This window comes from Aquarana catesbeiana, linkage group LG06 (assembly GCF_042186555.1).
Source record: "Aquarana catesbeiana isolate 2022-GZ linkage group LG06, ASM4218655v1, whole genome shotgun sequence".
Taxonomy (NCBI): domain Eukaryota; kingdom Metazoa; phylum Chordata; class Amphibia; order Anura; family Ranidae; genus Aquarana; species Aquarana catesbeiana.
Window position 1 is genome coordinate 154049643 of NC_133329.1, and position 19695 is coordinate 154069337.

General features: G+C 42.5%; 1 protein-coding gene across 2 annotated transcripts in view; it reads left to right on the forward strand.

The window, feature by feature from the left end:
* PARN (poly(A)-specific ribonuclease) overlaps positions 1-19695 on the forward strand; it is a 287911-nt gene that overhangs the window by 237968 nt on the left and 30248 nt on the right. For both annotated transcript variants that reach the window (XM_073591082.1, XM_073591083.1), the window contains one exon: positions 10275-10467. In XM_073591082.1, the coding sequence (XP_073447183.1) occupies positions 10275-10467 (193 nt within the window). The remainder of the gene's footprint in view (positions 1-10274; positions 10468-19695) is intronic.

Genomic DNA, 19695 nt, shown 5'->3' on the forward strand with positions numbered 1-19695 from the left:
CTGGCAGTTGCCAGTATCCTCTGGTGGGCAGAATGTCTCGTTCCAGCCCCCTCCAACGTACGCATTCCAAGAGTGGAATACTGACAGGCAGATGCCTCAGTCGGCTAGGGTTGAACCACGGGGTGAACCCTTCACCGGGCCATGTTTCATTGGATGTGTCTCCGATGGGGCACTCCTGAGGTATATCTGTTTGTGTGATGGCTTAACAGAACAGTACGAAGGTTTCTGGCAAGGTTACAGGATCCTCTGGTGGGCACTTCAATCTCTCTCGTGGCCCATGGGGTGGTAATGTTTGCTCTACGCCTTTCCTCCTTTTCAGCTTCTGTGGCTTTTGCGCAGCATCACGGCCGTGGGGATTCCGGTCATTCTATATTGGCTCCAGATGGGTCCCGTCGGTCTGGGTACACCGACCAGGTGCCCCTGGCACCCGACGTTCCTTGGCAACTGCCTTTCCAGGGAGGATCTACTGGCCCAAGGGCCGTTCTTCCATCCTGCTTTGCTGGTTTTAACGCCTGGCTGTGACGAGCCAGGTGCTGCAGTTCCGACACTGTTGATGGCTAGGGAGTTTCTAGGAGGTTCTACCCCCAGATGTGGAAAGCGCATATATATCCTGGTGTGAGTCACCAGGCATTCATCCTCGTTCATTCTCGGTGGCTCAGATTCCTGCCTCCCTTCACGAGGGGATGAGCAGGAATGGGCCTCAAGTACCATCAAGGGCCAGGTGGCGGCCTGGGTGGTCTTCAGCGTCCCCTTGTCTCGCACTCCCTGGTGTGTACTTTTTTTTTTTTTTTTTTTAATTCAAGGGGTTCGATGTCTGGTTCCACCGGTGCAGTCTCTTCTACGGTTGTGGGATCTGAACTTGGTGATTTTGGTTCTACAGAAGCCTCTTTCAATATATTCAGGAGATTCCACTACTTACTGTCTTGGAAGGTGGCCTCTTGGTGGCTATCACCTCTGCTCGCAGGGTGTCTGAAATGGTGGCGTTATTTTGTCATAGACCTTACCAGTGTTACACAAGGTTAAGGTGGTTCTTTGCCCTTTTGCGTCGTTCCTTCCTCGGATTTTCCTTTTGAGTAAGGACATTGTGTTGCCTTCCTTGTGTCCCTGGTCAACACATCCTAAGAAATTTGCCTTATCTGCCCTGGATGTGGTTTGGTGAATTTTGGGTGTATTTGGCAACCACTGAGTCTTTTTGGCGGTCAGACTCGCTGTGATCAGACGGGGCTATCTGCGATCATTTTTGGATGGGTCTGACAGATGACTCTGGCCTATTCTGTCAGGGCTCAGGTTCCTCCTTTCCCTGTTACGGCGCATTTTTTTTTTTTCTGGCGCTTGGTGCTCTTGGGCCTTCTGTCATCAGGCGTTCGTTGCGCAAGTTTTCAAGGCAGACACTTGGTTGTTGGTGTACACTTTAACAACGTTCTACGAAGTGGATGTGTTTGCATCTGCAAATGCCTCTTGGCCACAAGGTTTTGCAGGCTGTTTAGAGGGTCTATTCCCTCTTGATGGGGTATTGTTCAGGTAGGGCTCCCGTTAGTTCTGTTTTGAGCTCCTGTTACCTGGTCATTTCTTGGTATTTTTTGTTGTCCCACCCCTCATGTTTGGTACTACTTTAGGATGTCCCTATGGTTTTGAATAGTGGAGCGTTGTGTTCGTTCAATGAACGAAAGAGAATTGGATTTTTGACTTACCGTAAAATCCATTTCTATGAGTTCATTGACACAGCACCCACCCCTCTAAGGAGTTTTAATACTTCTGACACTGCTTGTTACTAAACTGAAGCCCTATAGCAGAGAGGGTGGTGTATACTACCTAGCACTGCCCATAGGTGTAGCCCAGTCCTCCTCTTCCTCTTCCCTCCTTCTTCTCCTTCTCCTTCTCCTCCTCCTTCTTCTTCTTCTTCTCCTTCTCCTTCTCCTTCTCCTTCTCCTTCTCCTTCTCCTTCTCCTTCTCCTTCTCCTTCTCCTTCTCCTTCTCCTTCTCCTTCTCCTTCTCCTTCTCCTTCTCCTTCTCCTTCTCCTTCTCCTTCTCCTTCTCCTTCTCCTTCTCCTTCTCCTTCTCCTTCTCCTTCTCCTTCTCCTTCTCCTTCTCCTTCTCCTTCTCCTTCTCCTTCTCCTTCTCCTTCTCTCAACCCTTGTTTGTTTTTTCAAGGTGCAAACCAAGCATATTTAAAATGGCACACGACATCAAGGTTATGGACATCAAGAGATAGTTGCACTTGCCAAAAAACTCATAGGTTGGGATGGATCAGTTTAAATCCTTTTTTTTTTTTTCCTCCCTGTTTTGTAAATCATTTTTGTGCATTTATATAACCCAGTATAACTAAAGGTTAATCTTTGTCATCCTCGTCTTCTGTTATTTTTACAATTCTTCCATTGTTGTGTGTGGTAGTTTTTTTTTTTTTTTTTTTTTTTTTTTTATCAACCCTGTTGGGGGGGTTTTGGCGAGATATCGGGGGTCTAAACAGACCCCTTGACCTCTCCCCTTTGAGACAGAGAAAGGGACTGAGGATACAGATTCCCTGGTCCCTTTCTCTGCAGCCTCAGCTGCACTAAGGATGAATGGAGAGGAGACAGTGGCTCCTGTTTTATAAACTGAAGTTTACTAAATGCTTAAGTTATGAATGGACAGTCGGTGATCACTGACTGTGCATTCGGAAAAGGAAGGGGCCAGTAAATGACGTATGTACCCGCTCCTTCCTCTGCTCTCCATTCTGACAGATCTGGGGCAGGGGGGACTGAAGGAGGACATGACAGGCACCTTAGGAGGACACGGGACAGTCAGGGACGATCGGTGCGGCAGTGGGGGCAGTTACAAGCACCGATCTCCCTGTATAGATTTCAATAAAGCAACTTAAAATCTACGGGAGGGAGAGAAGTGGCTGTCAGATGCTTTATTGAACTCCATACAGGGAGATCGGCACTTGTAACGGCCCCCCACCGCCACAACAATCATCCCCTGACTGCCCAGGTATCGGATTAGGCATCGGAGCATTTGCATTGGTATGTGTACTTGTGAAAATGCTTGGTATTTGGCACGGATACTAGTATCGTTGTAACCCTAGTGGCATACGTCATATTGTAACTGAAAAGGAAAGGTAACTTAAGAACATTCAATCTGCAGCTCTGTAATTTTCTGAAAATGCAATATGGCTACCTGGAGGTGTTCTGTACACAATATGTACAGAACTCCCCCGGGAAACCTCATTTCCTGTGTCTGGGAAAATTGGTGAATCAATCACAAAAGTCTACACTAAGGTACAAGTCAGATTTCAGGCATCCCCTGCAACAAATGTCATTTTTGGTGTGATCCTTTTAATAGGAAAAAGCAGATAAAGGGATGCTGACCCTGCAATTTTCCTCATTAGAGGCCTGTTGGTGCACAGCTGATAATTATGAAATATAAAATGCTATAAGTTGTGCTTACAAAGTGAACACTCAAAATAACACAATGACATTAAAGTGAGTGGGATGATTAATAAGTAAATAAATCAAAAAGATAATGAATAAAATCAGTTGGTGAGCAAATAAACATTTGATGAACAAAAGAAAAAGTCCATGAGAAGTCTGAAGAAAGAGCACTGATGGGGGGGAGGCAAGTCCACTGAGGGGAACGACTGTCCAGGAGTGAGACACCTTCATGAGGGAGCAGGAGGAGAGATGAAAAAGGAATCCCCTGTTGAAAGCGGGTCACAATTGATAAGTAAATGCCCTTACTGGAAACTGTGGACCCCCTGGATAGCGAGGTCTGAATCGCAAGCAGATATAGTCCTCTGCACGGGCAAGATGGAACTCCTCTTCGTAGCCTCATGTCTCCGTGATGTTCCAAGGCAAAAAGACACACTCGCAATCGGAACTATCACTCGTTGGCCTGAAGAGCCACGAGTGTGAAGAGGCAACAGAGATTCCAATAGTGTGATATCATAAAAAAGGGTTTTTATTGCTCAAGGTAAAAACAAAAACACACAAAGGCGGGGATTAGCGTCCTCCGCACAGTACATATAAAAATAGCCGTCAAAATTTTAAAAGCGAACACCCGTATACCAAAAGATCACATGGGGCGTTATGGCGTCAGTACGTAGCACCGTCCTACATGTTTCGTCACACATGACGTCTTCAAAGGGGCTACGTACTGATGCCATCACGCCCCATGTGATCTTTTGGTATACAGGTGTTCGCTTTTTTTCAAATTTTGCCGGCTATTTTTATATGTACTGTGTGGAGGATGCTAATCCCTGCCTTTGTTTTTGTTTTTACCTTGAGCAATAAATGCCCTTTTTTTTTTTTTTTTTTTTTTACAATATCACACTATTGGAATTTCTGTTGCCTCTTCACACTCGTGGCTCTCCGGGCCAACGAGTGATCAGATCAGGAGTGTGTCTTTTTGCCTTGGAACATTACAGAGAGGCTTGGGAGTAAGGAGTTCCATCTTGCCCGTGCAGAGGGCTAAGCTGCTTGCGATTCAGACCTCGATATACAGGGGGTCCACCGTTTCCAGTAAGGGCATTTACTTATCAATTGTGACCCGCTTTCAACAGGGGATTCCTTTTTCATCTCTCCTCCTGCTCCTTTCTTCGGTGAAGGTGTCTCACTCCTGGACAGTCGTTCCCCTCAGTGGACTTGCCTCCCCCCATCAGTGCTCTTTCTTCTGACTTCTCATGGACTTTTTTTTACTTTTGTTCATCAAATGTTTGTTTGCTCACTAATTGATTTTAGTTATCTTTTTTGATTTATTTACTTATTAATCAGCCCTTCACTCACTTTAATGTCATTTTGCTATTTTGAGTGTTCACTTTGTAAGGGCAACTTATAGATTTTATATTGTTTTGCACCATGTGGATATTTGTTGGTTTTTGTTGCAGCTAATTTTTAGATTTTTGCTTTTGAGTGCAGTATATCCCCCCTTTTTTTCACTTTGATAATTAAGAAACCACTCCCATTACTCATTCAGTGAAGGGGCACAGATAAAGAAACTGTGATTTCTTAAGAATAACTAAAGGTAGGATTCTGTAACAAAGTTTGTTAAAATCCTTGTAATGCACATAGATCACCCAAAGGGGGATTTTTTTTTTTTCCTCAACAAAAGTGAAGTTATGCTTTAAGAGTATGCTAGAAACCGCACTGGCAGGTGCAAAATAAAGCTGGTGGCAAAAAACAAACTGCTACCCAAAAAAATTATCAATTTGCTGCGCTGTTAGTGATAATGTGAAAACTTGATTAAAATAGCTAAACTATTGACCGCAAAGTCCAAAAACTGCAAAATATAGTCCAGTGACAAATATAAAAACACAAATGTGCAAATGTTATCGTCCCAATTATTTCCAACTATTTGTAGAATCACTGCTGTGCTGTTAGAAATAATTTGTTAAACCAGGACTCGTGACCACCAAAGAGAACGTTGCCACGCTTGTTTGGTAATTGTTTTGATTGCCTGTAACATCTCCCGGGAATGTATTTACTCATAAGCGCTAACGGAATTTAAAAGTGAGTAGTTCTTTATACTTTTTGGATTGAATTAAAAGTTTATTCAGTTTTATGCCATGTGGGTCTCCCTATTCTAGTTTTATGGTGGATCTTGTGGAACATATGGATGTTATTGACTGAACATAGACTGGAGTTCTGGAGATACCATAGGATTCCAACCAAGTGGTGTGTGTTGAAGCCTTTATAATGAGACTATCTATGGGCTAATTTGACCCTGTAATATGTAATAGGGTCTGTTTGCTCTGGTAAAAGTCCCCTCTTAATGGTGGTGACAGTTCACTTCCGTCACAAATCCTGGTTCAACACATTATTCCTAACAGCACAACAGTGATTCTACAAAAAAATTGTGACCGTCACATTTGCACATATTTGTGTTCTTTGTATTTGTCACTGGATTATATGAAAAACTGGAAGCAGCAAGGATTTTACCTGTTTCGGTTTATTTAAAAGCTGTAACCGATCTGTTTAATCAGACTTCTTGAAGACCAGAGGTGAGATCAGGGGTCTAACAGACCACAGATCTCTCCATAAAGAGAACCTGTCACGGCACATGCTATCACAAAGCATATTGTTCATCCCTTTTTGATGGCAATTAAGTTGATCAAAGAAAAAAATAAAAAGGGACAGTGTCAACTTTTAAATATAATTTTTTTGTTTAAGTGCCCCTGTGCTCACGCAAATGCAAACTCATCCGCAAGTCCCGCACGCATATATAAATGATCACATCACACAAGGGGCATAGATGTGAACGTCAGGAAAACCAATAATTCTAGAGCCAGACCTGTTTAAAAGTTTTTACAGGTTACCAGTTTAGAGTTTGTGTTTCCTATAGGGGTTTTAGGGTCCGGTAGTTTGCCACTCGACAGGCAAGTGCAATTTTAAATGATGCCATGTTGGGTATCTATTTACGCTGCATTACGTTCACTTTTTAAAACAAGTTGGTTATGTTTATGCAATAAAATTAGTGTAAAATGTGTATTTTCCGGGAAAAAAAATGCTTTTGAAAAACCACTGCACAAATATTGGGTGACAATGCAAAGATCACCTGAGTCTCTGCTTTTCAAAAATATATATGTTCAGGGTTTTCTCAGTAATTCTCTAGCAAAAGCTTCATGTGTAAGAATTGACCCAGAGGTCAGGTGGTTAACCCTTTCTCTGCCAGGTCCGTATACCGTACGGAACTACAGAAGTGCCTGCAGGTGGCCAAGTCTGTACAATGTACGGACCTAATTTCCCCCTCTCCTATAAGCTCATGGTCACTTCAATGACCATAAACTTGTAGCAGAATTGTTCAGTGTTTTTAGCATGTTCAGAATTGTTCCCGTGCTTTTATACCTTCTGTCGCTAAATTACACCTAAAACTGCCCCCCGCTCTCCCCTCCTATCTCCTTCACCCCCCTTCACTGATTAACCCCCCCCCCCCCCCCAAACGGATCCCCGCAGCCACCATCATTAGCCAGCATCACTCGTCTTCCACTCCCGCTGGCTTCAGATGCTGCATTGGGCTGTGGGGGGTCCAGATGTGCCACCCCCACCAGTCAGATCACCCCCATATCGACCCCCAATCCATCCCTCCTCAGAGCGCATGCCTCCTTCCCCCTCCTACAGCTTGTATCTTCCCCCTGCACTGAGCTCTGGCGAGCTGCCAGGCAGGAGAACACAGCGGGGGGAGCGGTGCGGTGAAGTTGGGGCTTGGGGGGACTTGGTAAACGTGTTTACCAAGCCCCCTCTCTGTAGTAGTTGGTGCATGCAGCGATCAATACTGATCGCTCCTATATGCCCACTGACAGCTGATCAGCTGATCATAGTAAACGCGAGTTACTATGTATCAGACTGTCATTTTATGAATGAATTAGGAGTTTCTATACATATTCCTTATTTCTTTCAAGTAAAGTGCTACAGAGAAAAGTACTATCTTCAGTCCCTTTCTCTGTCTCAAAAAGATATGCGGGTCTGTTTAGACCTCTACTATCGCACCAAAGCCCCCCAAAAAAAGTAACTAAAAAAGTAAAATAAAACAAGTAAATAAAAACATAGACCCCCACACTCACCCCTCCCATGGCTTCCTCAACCCGATCCATCCTGATTGGCCAGGAGGAGAAACCAGAAGACAATAGTGAATATTCGCTATTGCCACAAGTGGGTGGGTTCGGGGTGCAATGCTCTGCGCCCTGTATTCAACCTTTTTCGAGCCAATTGGAGCCTCAGGCTCTAATCATGTGACTTAAAACTCATACAAACTTGTCAGTCTGGCACCCCTAATGGACCAGCCATCCTGGTAAGACCCCTGTAACAGAACGTCCCACACTCCGCTTGAGTGCTTTTGTCATATACCACTTCCTCCCAGTCTGAATACAGATATCTGATATTCCAACCACTCACAAGCACAAAACAAGACAATACTTGTTTACCCGCTGAACATGGACTCTTATTAGAACCAAAATACAAGTCCTGTATACAGTAGAAGAGGAGGTCCCCCCCCTCCTGCTCATATTACTCTAACAATACACCTGTAACCAGAAACAGAATTAACATGAGCTAATTAACTAATCCCTTAAAACAGCCGATGTGACTCCGTGCCCTCCTGAGCATTGTTATGATTAATCAGGATTTCACTACAGGTCAGACTTGTTTCCACCGAGCTTCACACATTAATATAAACACAGGATACTTTCTCACAATAGTAGGAGCTAATTACAATTACCAATACAAACAGTGATTTCCCCCCCCCCCCCCCCCTCCTCAGCCTAGTAGGCAGCAAACTATAGCAGGAAAAGATTGTCCGGCTCCTACCCAGTTCTAGAGGCCAATGTGATTAGCTCTCTCAACTAACATGTTGAGTTCAGAATCAAATAAACCAAGAATAGTCTTTACATATATCCTGGGAGATATTGTGTATAAATATTACTGTCCCATTTTAAGTAATCCAAGATATATTTTCTCAGTCACTATTTCTAATATGGCATATACAGGGTTTCCAGAGTCTGTGTCTTGGGGGGGACATAGACCTGAATCTAAAGTAACACTACTTCAAGGGTCCCCAGGCATACATCTCACAAAGAGCACCGTTCCCCCTTAATGCTAGGGCCCATAATCGGTAGGCAAGAGGCTAGCAATCAGTCCCCTCCAAAAGCCTCTGTCCCGGGTGAGTTTGTCACAGTACCACTTTCACGTGGAGCGGACTCAGTCAAGCAGCTCCGCCTGCTCAGCCGGGGATCAGTCTGCTGATCCCCCACTGAGCAGGTGGATGACAAGTCAGTGTCCGCTCCGCTGATGCAGAGGTCACAGACGCAGCCCGCTGTTCTTCATGGGGCGGTCGGATTGAAATGTACTACCTGTCCAGTTCCATTATATAGCATCCGGTCCGATTTGCTAGATGGCGAATGGAATCCCCATCTGTCTGTTTTTAGCGGACTGGACTGGATCGGATGCAGGTGGGTGTAAACTGTCATGTCCATTTACATCAGTCTCTCCATAGAGAACAATGGGTGGTCTGATTGGGCCTGCCTGAAAAAACGGACAGGCAGATCCGATCGGTTTGCTTGTGTGAGAGGGGCCTAAGGCCTTGTTCACACAGGACATTCAATGGGAAAAGAAAATGCCGCTGCAGGTGAGTGATGGAACCAGGTAGGCTGGGGAATAGACACCTCCCAGGGGTGCTTGCCTCAGCTCGCCGGCCGTGCAATATGGATAAAAGGAATGGATGGCTGCACACCGAAGTAGTGATGAATCTCTGTATTGAAAAATCTGTAACATGAATAACACCACAGGACAGGCAAACAGGTACAGGTAGACACGTTTCACACAGCGCAGCTGCGCTTATTCATTACTAATGTTGTAAATCGGTAGCACCTTTTTATTCCAGAGGTCATATGCTTTCAGAAAATATATGGCTTTGGGGGTCTTTCACAAATTCTGAAAGCTGTAAGGGAAAAATGAATTTCTTCAGGATTTTTTGAGAAATTTGGGATATTTACACTTTTGTGACGTTTCAGTTTTCATCATTTTGCAAAAAGGCGCAATTTTAAAAGTTACAAATATTTAACTCCAATACAGGTTAAGCTTTTACATTTAGTAGGAATGTTGCTGTTTATCTGCTAATCATGATTTTAGTGATTTTTAGCAAAAATATTGATAAACATTTGCACACATCGTGGGACCTTAGAAATCAGTAGCACCTTCTTTTATTTTACTGGTCATGTTTTTTCAGAAAATATATGGTTTGGGGGGTCTTTTACAAACTTTGCAAGCTATAAGTGAAAAATAAAAAAACAAAGGAAAAATTTCAAAAATGGTCTGGCCACATGAGTGTACAAAATGGAGCACAGGGCCTGGCAGCGAAAGGGTTAAGGAAATTTACATCTTTGGTTTTTTAAGTATGGTGAATGTGACGGTTTCTGAAAAGTAAACCCTGTAACAATTTTAGGTTGACCGCAGTCAAGGGTGTTTTTGTTTTTGTATTTTTTTTGGGGGGGTGGGGGAGGTTTGGGGTGGGGTGGGCATCAGTATTCGGCTAAATGTGCTCAGGAACATATGCACGTTCCACTATCTGGGATGCAAGTCGCAATTAAATTGCCTCAACGTAGTGCAAGAACCTTGCATAGATTGGAACGTGTGCCGTTGAGATCAGTAGGCTGCGACTTGTCATGCAACTGTCAAGTTGCATGACAAGTCGCACTAATGTGAACAAAGCCTAAATCTAAATTTTATTCTTTTAGGTAGGAAAATGGTTTATATATAATTTATATAATTTTTTTTCACAAACATCTGAACCTTTATATTGCTTTTCAGCTGTTAACACCAGCAAGTATGCAGAGAGCTACCGTATCCAGACATATGCTGAATATTTTGAAAAAAAGAACCAAGACTCCCACGCTAAACGAAAATGGACGGAAGATGGCTGGAAAGATCTGGAAAGGAAGAGATTAAAAACCCACTACACTCCTTACATTCCACAGAACCCAAGAGATTTGTATACAAACAGGTGACATTTTAATATTTGAGATGAGAGAATGGTTCCATCCTTTGCACCATAATTTGTCATGGTAGTGATGTGTATATATAGTGGTTTAGACTAGGAGAGGGCGATGGACATTTGAGTGGACTGATGCTGTTTTTTGCTGTGCACAGGACAGAATGTAGAATCCTTTTCTTTTTATTTATGGTTTTTATAATTTTTTTTTTTTTGGCACTTTTCATTAGTAAATGTTGCCAAAATGCTGACTAGCAGCTATAGGTTTGTTTGTGTTTTTTGTTTTGCTCCAAGCTACCATACTGTGCAGGAAATGGAACCCTAAAATTTTAAGTTTGGATAGCCCTTTTTAAATGCATCATGTATCGGTTGACATCAAAGTTTTTGGTTATTACAGCAGCGCTAAGAACAGAATGGTTTGCAGATATAGTGTAGTGTGCACAAACCAGAAATGGATTGGTTTAAAGTATAAGGACCGTGTTCCAGATCAAGAGATTTTTTTTCTCACTTCCTGTTCAGTAAAAACTGACACAGGAACTGAGTGTAAATGTCACCAACAGGAATTAAATCCCAGCAGAGTTTTCAACCATTCCAATTGCCAACCCTAGATAATACTTGGCTGAAGATTTACTTTTCTGTTTAATCTTTTTTTATTAGTTTTAGTAGAGCAAAAATCGCATAAAAAGACTATTCAAGATGGTACAAGGGTAAACATCAGTCTGTACTACAGAGCTTGAGGTCAATGCAGTATGAAATATTTGGCACAGATGAGCAACTGAACAAGTTGTTCAGGGGGACCCATCATATGTAGTTATCAGAATCTGTCAGAGAATATCAGTAAATATGTGGATACAATCCTCAGATCCTTTGTTTAAAATTGTGCTGTCCTATATCAAAATTTCAAGGGTTTTTGTAAAGAAATGCAATGATTTGCCAATCAGGAAGGACATGCTGTTGGCTAGTTTAGTTGTTGTGGACGCCCTATACACCAATATTGACCTTGACCTCCAATGCTAGTGCATCCTTAAAAAAAAGGGGCATACATTTAGATTTTGTTTGATCTTTTGAATTTTTGTTTTGAATCCAAATTTTCTCTCTAACCGCTTTTTAACTGCATAACACAAAGTACTGTGCAAAAGTTTTAGGCAGATGTGAAGAAATGCTGTAAAGTGAGAATGCATTCAAAAATATCTTTTAGTGGTTTTTATCAATTTACAAAATGCAAAGTGAGCAAACGGAAGAAGAATCTAAATCAAATCAACCCTTTGTCTTCAGACCAGCATCAATTCTTACACTTGCACACTTTGTACACTTTCACAAAGACAGGTGTTTTGTAGGATTGAAGTCAGGTGTATGGTTATAAAACCAGTGTATAATCAGCACAAATACGACCTAAATGCTGTGGAAAAATCTCAAAATATTATTCAATGGCCTCAGAGGCCCTATGTAATTGCCAGAATATGTCCACCAGTGACTCTACAAACTAAAAATAATGCAAATAATCAGTTTAGCGCAACCATTGATACTAAATACAAATCAACAATATAATAACTCCAATAATAAGTGCAATGTAAAATAGTGTCACAAAGTTACAATTGTGAATATTTGCTCCACCGCTGTGATAACTAAACCTAATGGTTCAAAATGATGTACTCCAGCGTATTCAGTGACAACCACCTTTAGACAGATTGCCTGCTCACCTCCAGACTATGACCCCATTACAGAGTCGCAATCGCCTGATAAGGTATCTCTCAGGATGATGCTGGAACACTCCTGCAAGAAACATCCCTGAGCCACGCTGCTTCACTTCTGAAGTCTCGATCAACAAATAGTGACCATAAAATAAAAATGGAAAACCATAGTGCTCTCTGCTTCAAATGATTTATTTTAATACTAAGCAAAGGGATTAAAGACACTCACAAATATGTCGATAACATGTTTGTAATGGGCTCACCACAGTGATACACAAGCTAAGACGCCCTGGGTAAATGCTCCTCCCACCTGTATGCGTCCTGCTGAAGAATCCCAGTTAGGAGGGAATAATGCGTACAGCTGGTAGGAGACGTGTATCGACATGGTGAGCTGATTATATGCATGTTAGCCACATATCTTTGTGTGTTTTTTAATCTCTTTGCTTAGCTTTAACCACTTGCCGCCCGCCCTATTACAAAATGACGGCGGCAAAGTGGTTTGATAGCCCTGACCGGACGTCATATGACGTGATCAGGATATCGAGCCGCTGTGTGCCCCCGGGGGAGCGCATCGCGGCGATCGTTGTTGCAGGGTGTCAGTATGACACCCTGCAACACCGATCTAGGTAAAGACTCTGACGGAGACTCTTTATCACGTGATCAGCAGTGTCCAATCACGGCTGATCATGATGTAAATAGGAAGAGCCGGTGACAGACGCGAGTAGAGGAGAGCCGATCAGCTGCTTTCCTGACGGGGGGGGTCTGTGCTGATTGTTTATCAGCACAGCCCCCCCTCGGATCCTACCCAGGACCACCAGGGAAGCATGCCCAGGACCACCAGGAAACCAGCCACACTGGACCACCAAGGTATGCCCCTGGACCTCCAGGGAAATACTAATCAGTGCAAAGGCAGCTGCCAATCAATGCCCAGGCAGCTGCCAATCAGTGCCCACTCCAATGCCTACCACTGCCAGTGCCACCAGGGAAGCCTATCAGTGACTCATAGCAGTGCCGCCTATCAGTGCCCAGCAGTGTCGCCTATCAGTGCTACCCATGAGTGCCCATCAGTGCTGCCTATCAATGCCCATCGGTGCTGCCCATCAGTGCCGCATATCAATGCCCGTCAGTGCTGCATATCAGTGCCGCCTACCAGTGCCCATCCTTAGTGCCTGCTCATTGGTGCCACCGTATTGGTACCTGTCAGTGCCGCCTTATCAGTGCCCATCAGTGAAAGAGAAAACTTATTTACAATTTTTTTTAACAGAAACAAAAGCAAAACTTTTTAAATTTTCTGCCTTTTTTTATTTGTTTAGCAAAAAATTAAAACCGCAGAGGTGATCAAATACCACCAAAAGAAAGCTCTATTTGTGGGAACAAAATGATAAAAATTTAGATTGGGTACAGTGTAGCACGACCGCGCAATTGTCATTCAAACTGCGACAGCGCTGAAAGCTGAAAATTGGTCTGGGCAGGAAGGTGTCTAAGTGCCCTGTATTGAAGTAGTTAAAATAATTTGAAGCAGAAAGCACTATGTTTTTCCATTTTTATTCTATGGTCACCATTGGTCGATCGAGACTTCAGAAGTGGAGGAGCGTGGCTCATGAATGTTTCTTGCACAAGTTTTCCAACATCAACCTTAGAGAGACCTTATCAGGCAATTGTGTAATGGGGTCATTGTCTGGAGGTGAGCAGGCAATCTGTCTAAAGGTGGTGTCACTGAACACAATGGAGTACATCATTTTGAACTAGTACGTTTTAGTTATTACAGCAGTGGATGAAATGTTGGAAGACCGTTTCATGTCACAGGTCATACACCATAGCAAGACTGAGCACAGCAACAAGACGCAAGGTAGTTATAGTGCATGAGCAAGGTCTCTCCCAGGCAAAAATTTCAAAGCAGATTGGAGTTTTAAGTCCTGTTCAAGCTCTTTTGCAAAAGCTGGCAACATAGAGGACTATAGACAGTGGTCAGCAAAAGAAACTTGATGCATGTGGACACACCATGCTTACTTCCCTTTGAGAGCAGATGATGTCCAGCAGTGCCTTTTACCATAGAACTGGCAGAAACCAGTGGGACCTGGTTTCACCCATTTAGTGTCTGTAGACGTCTGGTCAGAAGCTGTCTTGATGGAGGAATTGTGGCCAAAAAGCCATACCTTCAACATGGAAACAAGGCTTAGCGACTCAACTATGCAGGAAAACCTAGGAACTGGGGTGCAGAAATGTCAGCATGTGCTTTGGACTGATGAGTCAAAATCTGAAATATTTGGCTGTAGCGGGAGGCAATTTGTTTGCCACAGGGCTGGAGCGTGTTACAATGAGTGTCTGCAGGAAACCGTGGAGAATGGTAGAGGTTCCTTATGAGTTTGGGGCTACATGTCTGCAATTTATCGATTTGGTCAAGATCAATGGTGTCAGGAATGCTGAGAAATACAGACAGATACTTATCCATCATTCCATGTGTGATTGTCCCCAAATTTATAATGAAGCAGAATGACCACCCCAGACATACAGCCAGTGTCGTTAAGGACTATCTTCAGCATAAAGAATAAGTCCTGGAAGTGATTGGCCCCTACAGAGCCCTGTTGTCAACATCAAGTTTTGTCTTGGATTTCATGAAGAGACAGATTTGAGGCAGCCTACATACACAGATCTGTGGTTATCCAAGATGTTTGAAACAACCTACCTGCTGACTTCCTTCAAAAACTGTGTTCAAGTGTACCTAGAAGAATTGATGCTGTTTTGAAGACAAAGGGTGGTCATTTTATTTGGATCTCTGTTCATTTACTTTCTATTCTGTTAATAAAAAAAAAAAAAGAGCCACTTCTATTTCTGAAAGCAATTGCAATTTGCATCATTTTTTCACACCTGCACAAAGTTTTGCACAGTAGTGTGTATGCGGTGTCCAAGAAGTGGGCTTTATTTCTGGGTGCCGCATGTGTGTTCCTGTGTTTGCTGGAAGCGCGTGATAGATTTACACTTCCAGTAAATCATCCAAGTTTTCAGTGACACTTGTGCTAATGATCAGGAATGGCAAGAAACAGCTTATGATCGCTGTGATTGGCTGTCGGTGATCTGATCTTACTATTACTCTATAGCCAACCCTTGCGTTTCTATGACAAGAAAGATGCATTGTAACTAAAGCTTAAAAAAAAAGTATACTATTTTGGACCAGTTTTCCTATCCTAATGAAACAAAATCAAGAGAGCCACCAACATTTACCACCTAATGAAAGCCTAGTCTGTCCAAAAAAGATAATCCACCTAGAATACACTAAGTAGTTGCAATTATATGTACAGTTATTCTAACACATGCCAAAGTAACACAATTGGGTTTGGTTTTTAAAGATTGTTTTGACCCTGGTCATGATCCGGTTGACACTATGTACTAATGTAAAAGCACAGCAATGGGCACTTGCTGTGCACCCACCTATACAAAAATGATTTAGGTTGGTGGTAGAGGAGAGTAATGTTTAACCGGCTGCCGACCGTATAGCTCTCCTGTGCAGAATCCCGTACCTAGTACGTAATCCTATATTTCTGCACCCTGCCGGCGAGCCGCTCCCGGCGTGATTATCCCCTTTGCTGAGCATACGCATATATGTGGCCTCGGCTTTTGTTGTCCCGGAGGAGCGGGAGGGGACATCCCCCCCACGCGCGCCGCTCTGACCAGGCCTCTCGTCCCACCGGGAGGCGCGATCCGGCGTCTAGCCACAGACTGGAAATAGGCCGTAAACTGCTTCGTTCCAGTCTCCTGAATGTAAACATGTCCCAACGCCACTTCCAGTTTACTCGGTTGCCAATGGCGCCGGATTTTAAAAAATATACAGTATTCAGAATAGCTGTTTTCGGCGATCTGAATACTTTGAAGTGCAAAGGAGGGATTGGAGGTCTTTTAGATCCTGATCCCTCCAAAGAGTACCTGTCACCACCTGTTACTGTCACAAGGGATGTTTACATTCCTTGTGACAACAATAAAAGTATTCAAATGTATTTTTTTTTTTTTTAACACAATTTAATAATATAAAAAAAAGAAGAAAAATATTTTTTAAAGCGAGCTCGCGCAGCAAAGAAAATGCATACGTCGCGCCCGCATATGTAAATGGTGTTCAAATCACACGTGAGGTATCGCTGTGATCGTCAGAGCGAGAGCAATCATTCTAGCACTAGACCTCCTCTAACTCTAACCTGGTAACCGTAAAAAAAATAAGCGTCGCCTATGGAGATTTTTAGGTACCGTAGTTTGTCGCCATTCCACGAGTGCGTGCAATTATAAAGCTTGATATGTTTGGTATCTATTTACTCGGCGTAACATCATCTTTCACATTATATAAAAAAATTTGGGCTAACTTTACTGTTTTTTGTTTTTTTTTAATTCATGAAAGTGTCCCTTTTCCCAAAAAGTTGCGTTTTAAAAACACTGCTGCACAAATACCATGTGACATAAAATATTGCAACAATAGCCATTTTATTCTCTAGATTTTCTAAAAAAAAAAATTATATAATGTTTGGGGGTTCTAAGTAATTTTCTAGCAAAAAATATAGATTTTAACGTGTAAACACTAAATGTCAGAAATAGGCTTAGGCATGAAAGGATTAAACACAGTCAGAGCTGATCTGCAGGTACCACAGGCTCGATGTCCCTCGGCACTCGCTGATCTTAAGGCAGAGAGCCGTTCTGTGAGTAGGAAAGACATTGATTCTGTGTTCCTGCAAAGCAGGAAGATGGATCAATGCCTTCACCTAGTCAAAGCACCTCCCCCACAGCACATAAGCACTGGCTAGGGGCACAGTTACCCTTTGATCGCCCCGATGTTAACCCCTTCCCAGCCAGTGACTGCATATTTTTAGCACTGATCACTGGATTAGTGTCTGTGATCACCCAAAAACTCAGTGTCCAATTTCTCCACCAAAATATTGCAGTCCCGCTAGAAGTCTCTTATCGCCACCATTACTAGTAAAAAAATAAACATATCTCATAGTTTATAGCCCTATAACATTTGCGCAAATTAATAAATATACACTTATTGGGATTTTGTTTTTACCAAAAATATATATAGCGGAATACGTATTGGCCTAAATTGATGAAGACATTTGACTTTTTCTTTTTCTTTCAAAATTGACGTGGGTTTTTTTTGTTTATAACACAAAAAATAAAAACCGCAGAGATGATTACCACCAAATGAAAGCTTTGTGGGGGGAACGACACAAATTTGGGTACAGTATCTCACGACCGCGCAATTTTACTTTAACTAGTGCCGTATCGCAAAAAAGTGGCCAGGCGGGTAAATCTTCCAGAGGTCAAGTGGTTAATGATTAGTTAAGTGAATTTACATCCCATTATGGGTCCGATGTCATTTTATATTCCTCTTTATGAGATGACCATGAGGTGAAATTTTTAAGAATTTCAAACAACCACCAAATAGGGATGGATATTTTAACCAGTGAGATGCAAAGAGGAGAATAATTTTTTTTTTACACCTGACTATATACAAGGATGGTCATAACTTAAACAGATGTTCAAAAAAGCAACTGCCACCTATACTTTTTTGTATTGTAATAGTCACCATCCGATGGCACTCAAGAGCATGATTCCAGTTGTGCGAACAAAAATGTTGTTCAACAAAAGCAAATTTTGAGGATTAGGGTAACCTGCTATGAAGCCATTTTAGTAAAAGGAGCTACCCTGAAAAGATTCTAAAGAGTTTTTTTGTAGAGATAAAAATTTTAAAAAATCTACTTTTAATGCAAGTAAAGTGACCAACAAGCAATCTAAGTATACGTGTTGAAAAAAAAAATAATTTTGTCCGATTCTGACACAAACCTTAATAGGTTTTCGAAGACCCACCCAAGATGACTTATTGCAAAGGGAAAAATCTGCATGACCAATTATTACATAGAGCAAGACAAATTGGCTCCCAGACCCTCCGAAAGGCTCAGATAAATGGGGACACTGCTACAACAATAAATGATTTCATAGACCCTAAAAATGGGCATGGTATATGAAGCACAATGTCCATGCCAACTGATGTGGGCAAAACTATGAGACAACTGAACAGATAGACACAGATAGAACAGTTAAAATGTATTGGCAATTTACAAGCGTTAAAAGGGATAAACTGTACCCGCCTTGTATGTGGTATAAACTTGGAGGGAAACTGGATTACTTCTGGTTTTGGGGTTACAGGTAGTCAAAATGGATACACTATTTCTGCGCCCTCAGGTATTTTTTTTTTTTTTGAAAGGTGGATTTCAGATAGTATAACTCAGGCATTTAGCTTATCATTTGCAAGGAAGTTAGACTATTAACAACAGGTGTAGAGAGCTATATACCGAGTGTCTACATTCCTAAAAAAAATCTTCAGTAAACCTCAGTCTGGAAAGAGATCTAGTATTTAGCCTGACCTATACGGTTCATTAGGAGGTATAGCGCAAATAGCCTAAGCTCGGGAACTGACGAGAAAATTAGGCTCTTGGCCTAATGGGGTATAAGCTCATCAACCTACTCCACACAGCTGCTTATCATGATACAAATAAAGCTTGGTTAGACTCTGGTGGGTATCATGGTAGAGGGACATGCTTGTCAGGCCCTACATGCAAAATACTTTTAATCTGCAACAGATGTCCAGCGGTTTACAACTGCTTTAAGCACACTGTAGTGCCTTATATGGGACTTCTTAGTGTAAATTGTTGACATGGTCTCTAAGCGTCTTCAAAGTAAAGCCATCATTCTAATTCTCCACTACAATAGACTTTAATCTTAGGGAGTTTTCTAGAATCTAGACATATTTCTTTTCATACATCAGGGGACACAGAGCCATAGTAATTACTATGTGGGTTATAGACTACCTATAGGTGATGGACACTGGCACGCCCTAAGGCAAAAAGTGCACTCCCTATATAACCCCTCCCACTACCTGGAGTACCTCAGTTTTTTCACCTATGTCTGGGTGTTGGTCACGGAGTAAAGATGTGCTCAGCTGAGCTCTAATGGAGCAATCCTTGCTGGGGCTAGCTATGTAGATGGATCCATTCAAGGTGTCTTTCTGGCCAAATTGAATGGTACCGGGGCATGGTGTCCAAAGAAACAAGGTTTTTGCCTGTGAATGCTTCTCTTTTGAGAGCTGGACCCCGGAATCCATACTTTTTGGTATTAACGCCATAAAGTTTACTGCCGGTGGTGCTATTGCAGGCCGAGGATTGTGGGTTTCTTCGAGGATCCCCAGCTCCTGAAGGTTTAACGGAACCCACCGTGAAGGGTGAAGATTGGGTCTGTTGGTTTACCACAGAAATCCCTGCGGCGGGAAAGGTAAGTGGAGTTTTTCTAAGAAATGTTTTTAATTTTTCTTATTGTCTCCTTTAAAGTAAATGTTATGCCTAAGTGTCACCAGTGGGGGCTTTATGGAGCATGTACCTTCTCATGCTTTGCTCAGAGATCACGCTGTGTCACAGAAGCAGCAGACTTTTTTTTTTTTTTTTTTCTCTCAAGCTAGCAGGCAGACCTCTGGTAAGTTTGGGGGTTTTTTGCTTCCTCCAGACACCCCCACCTG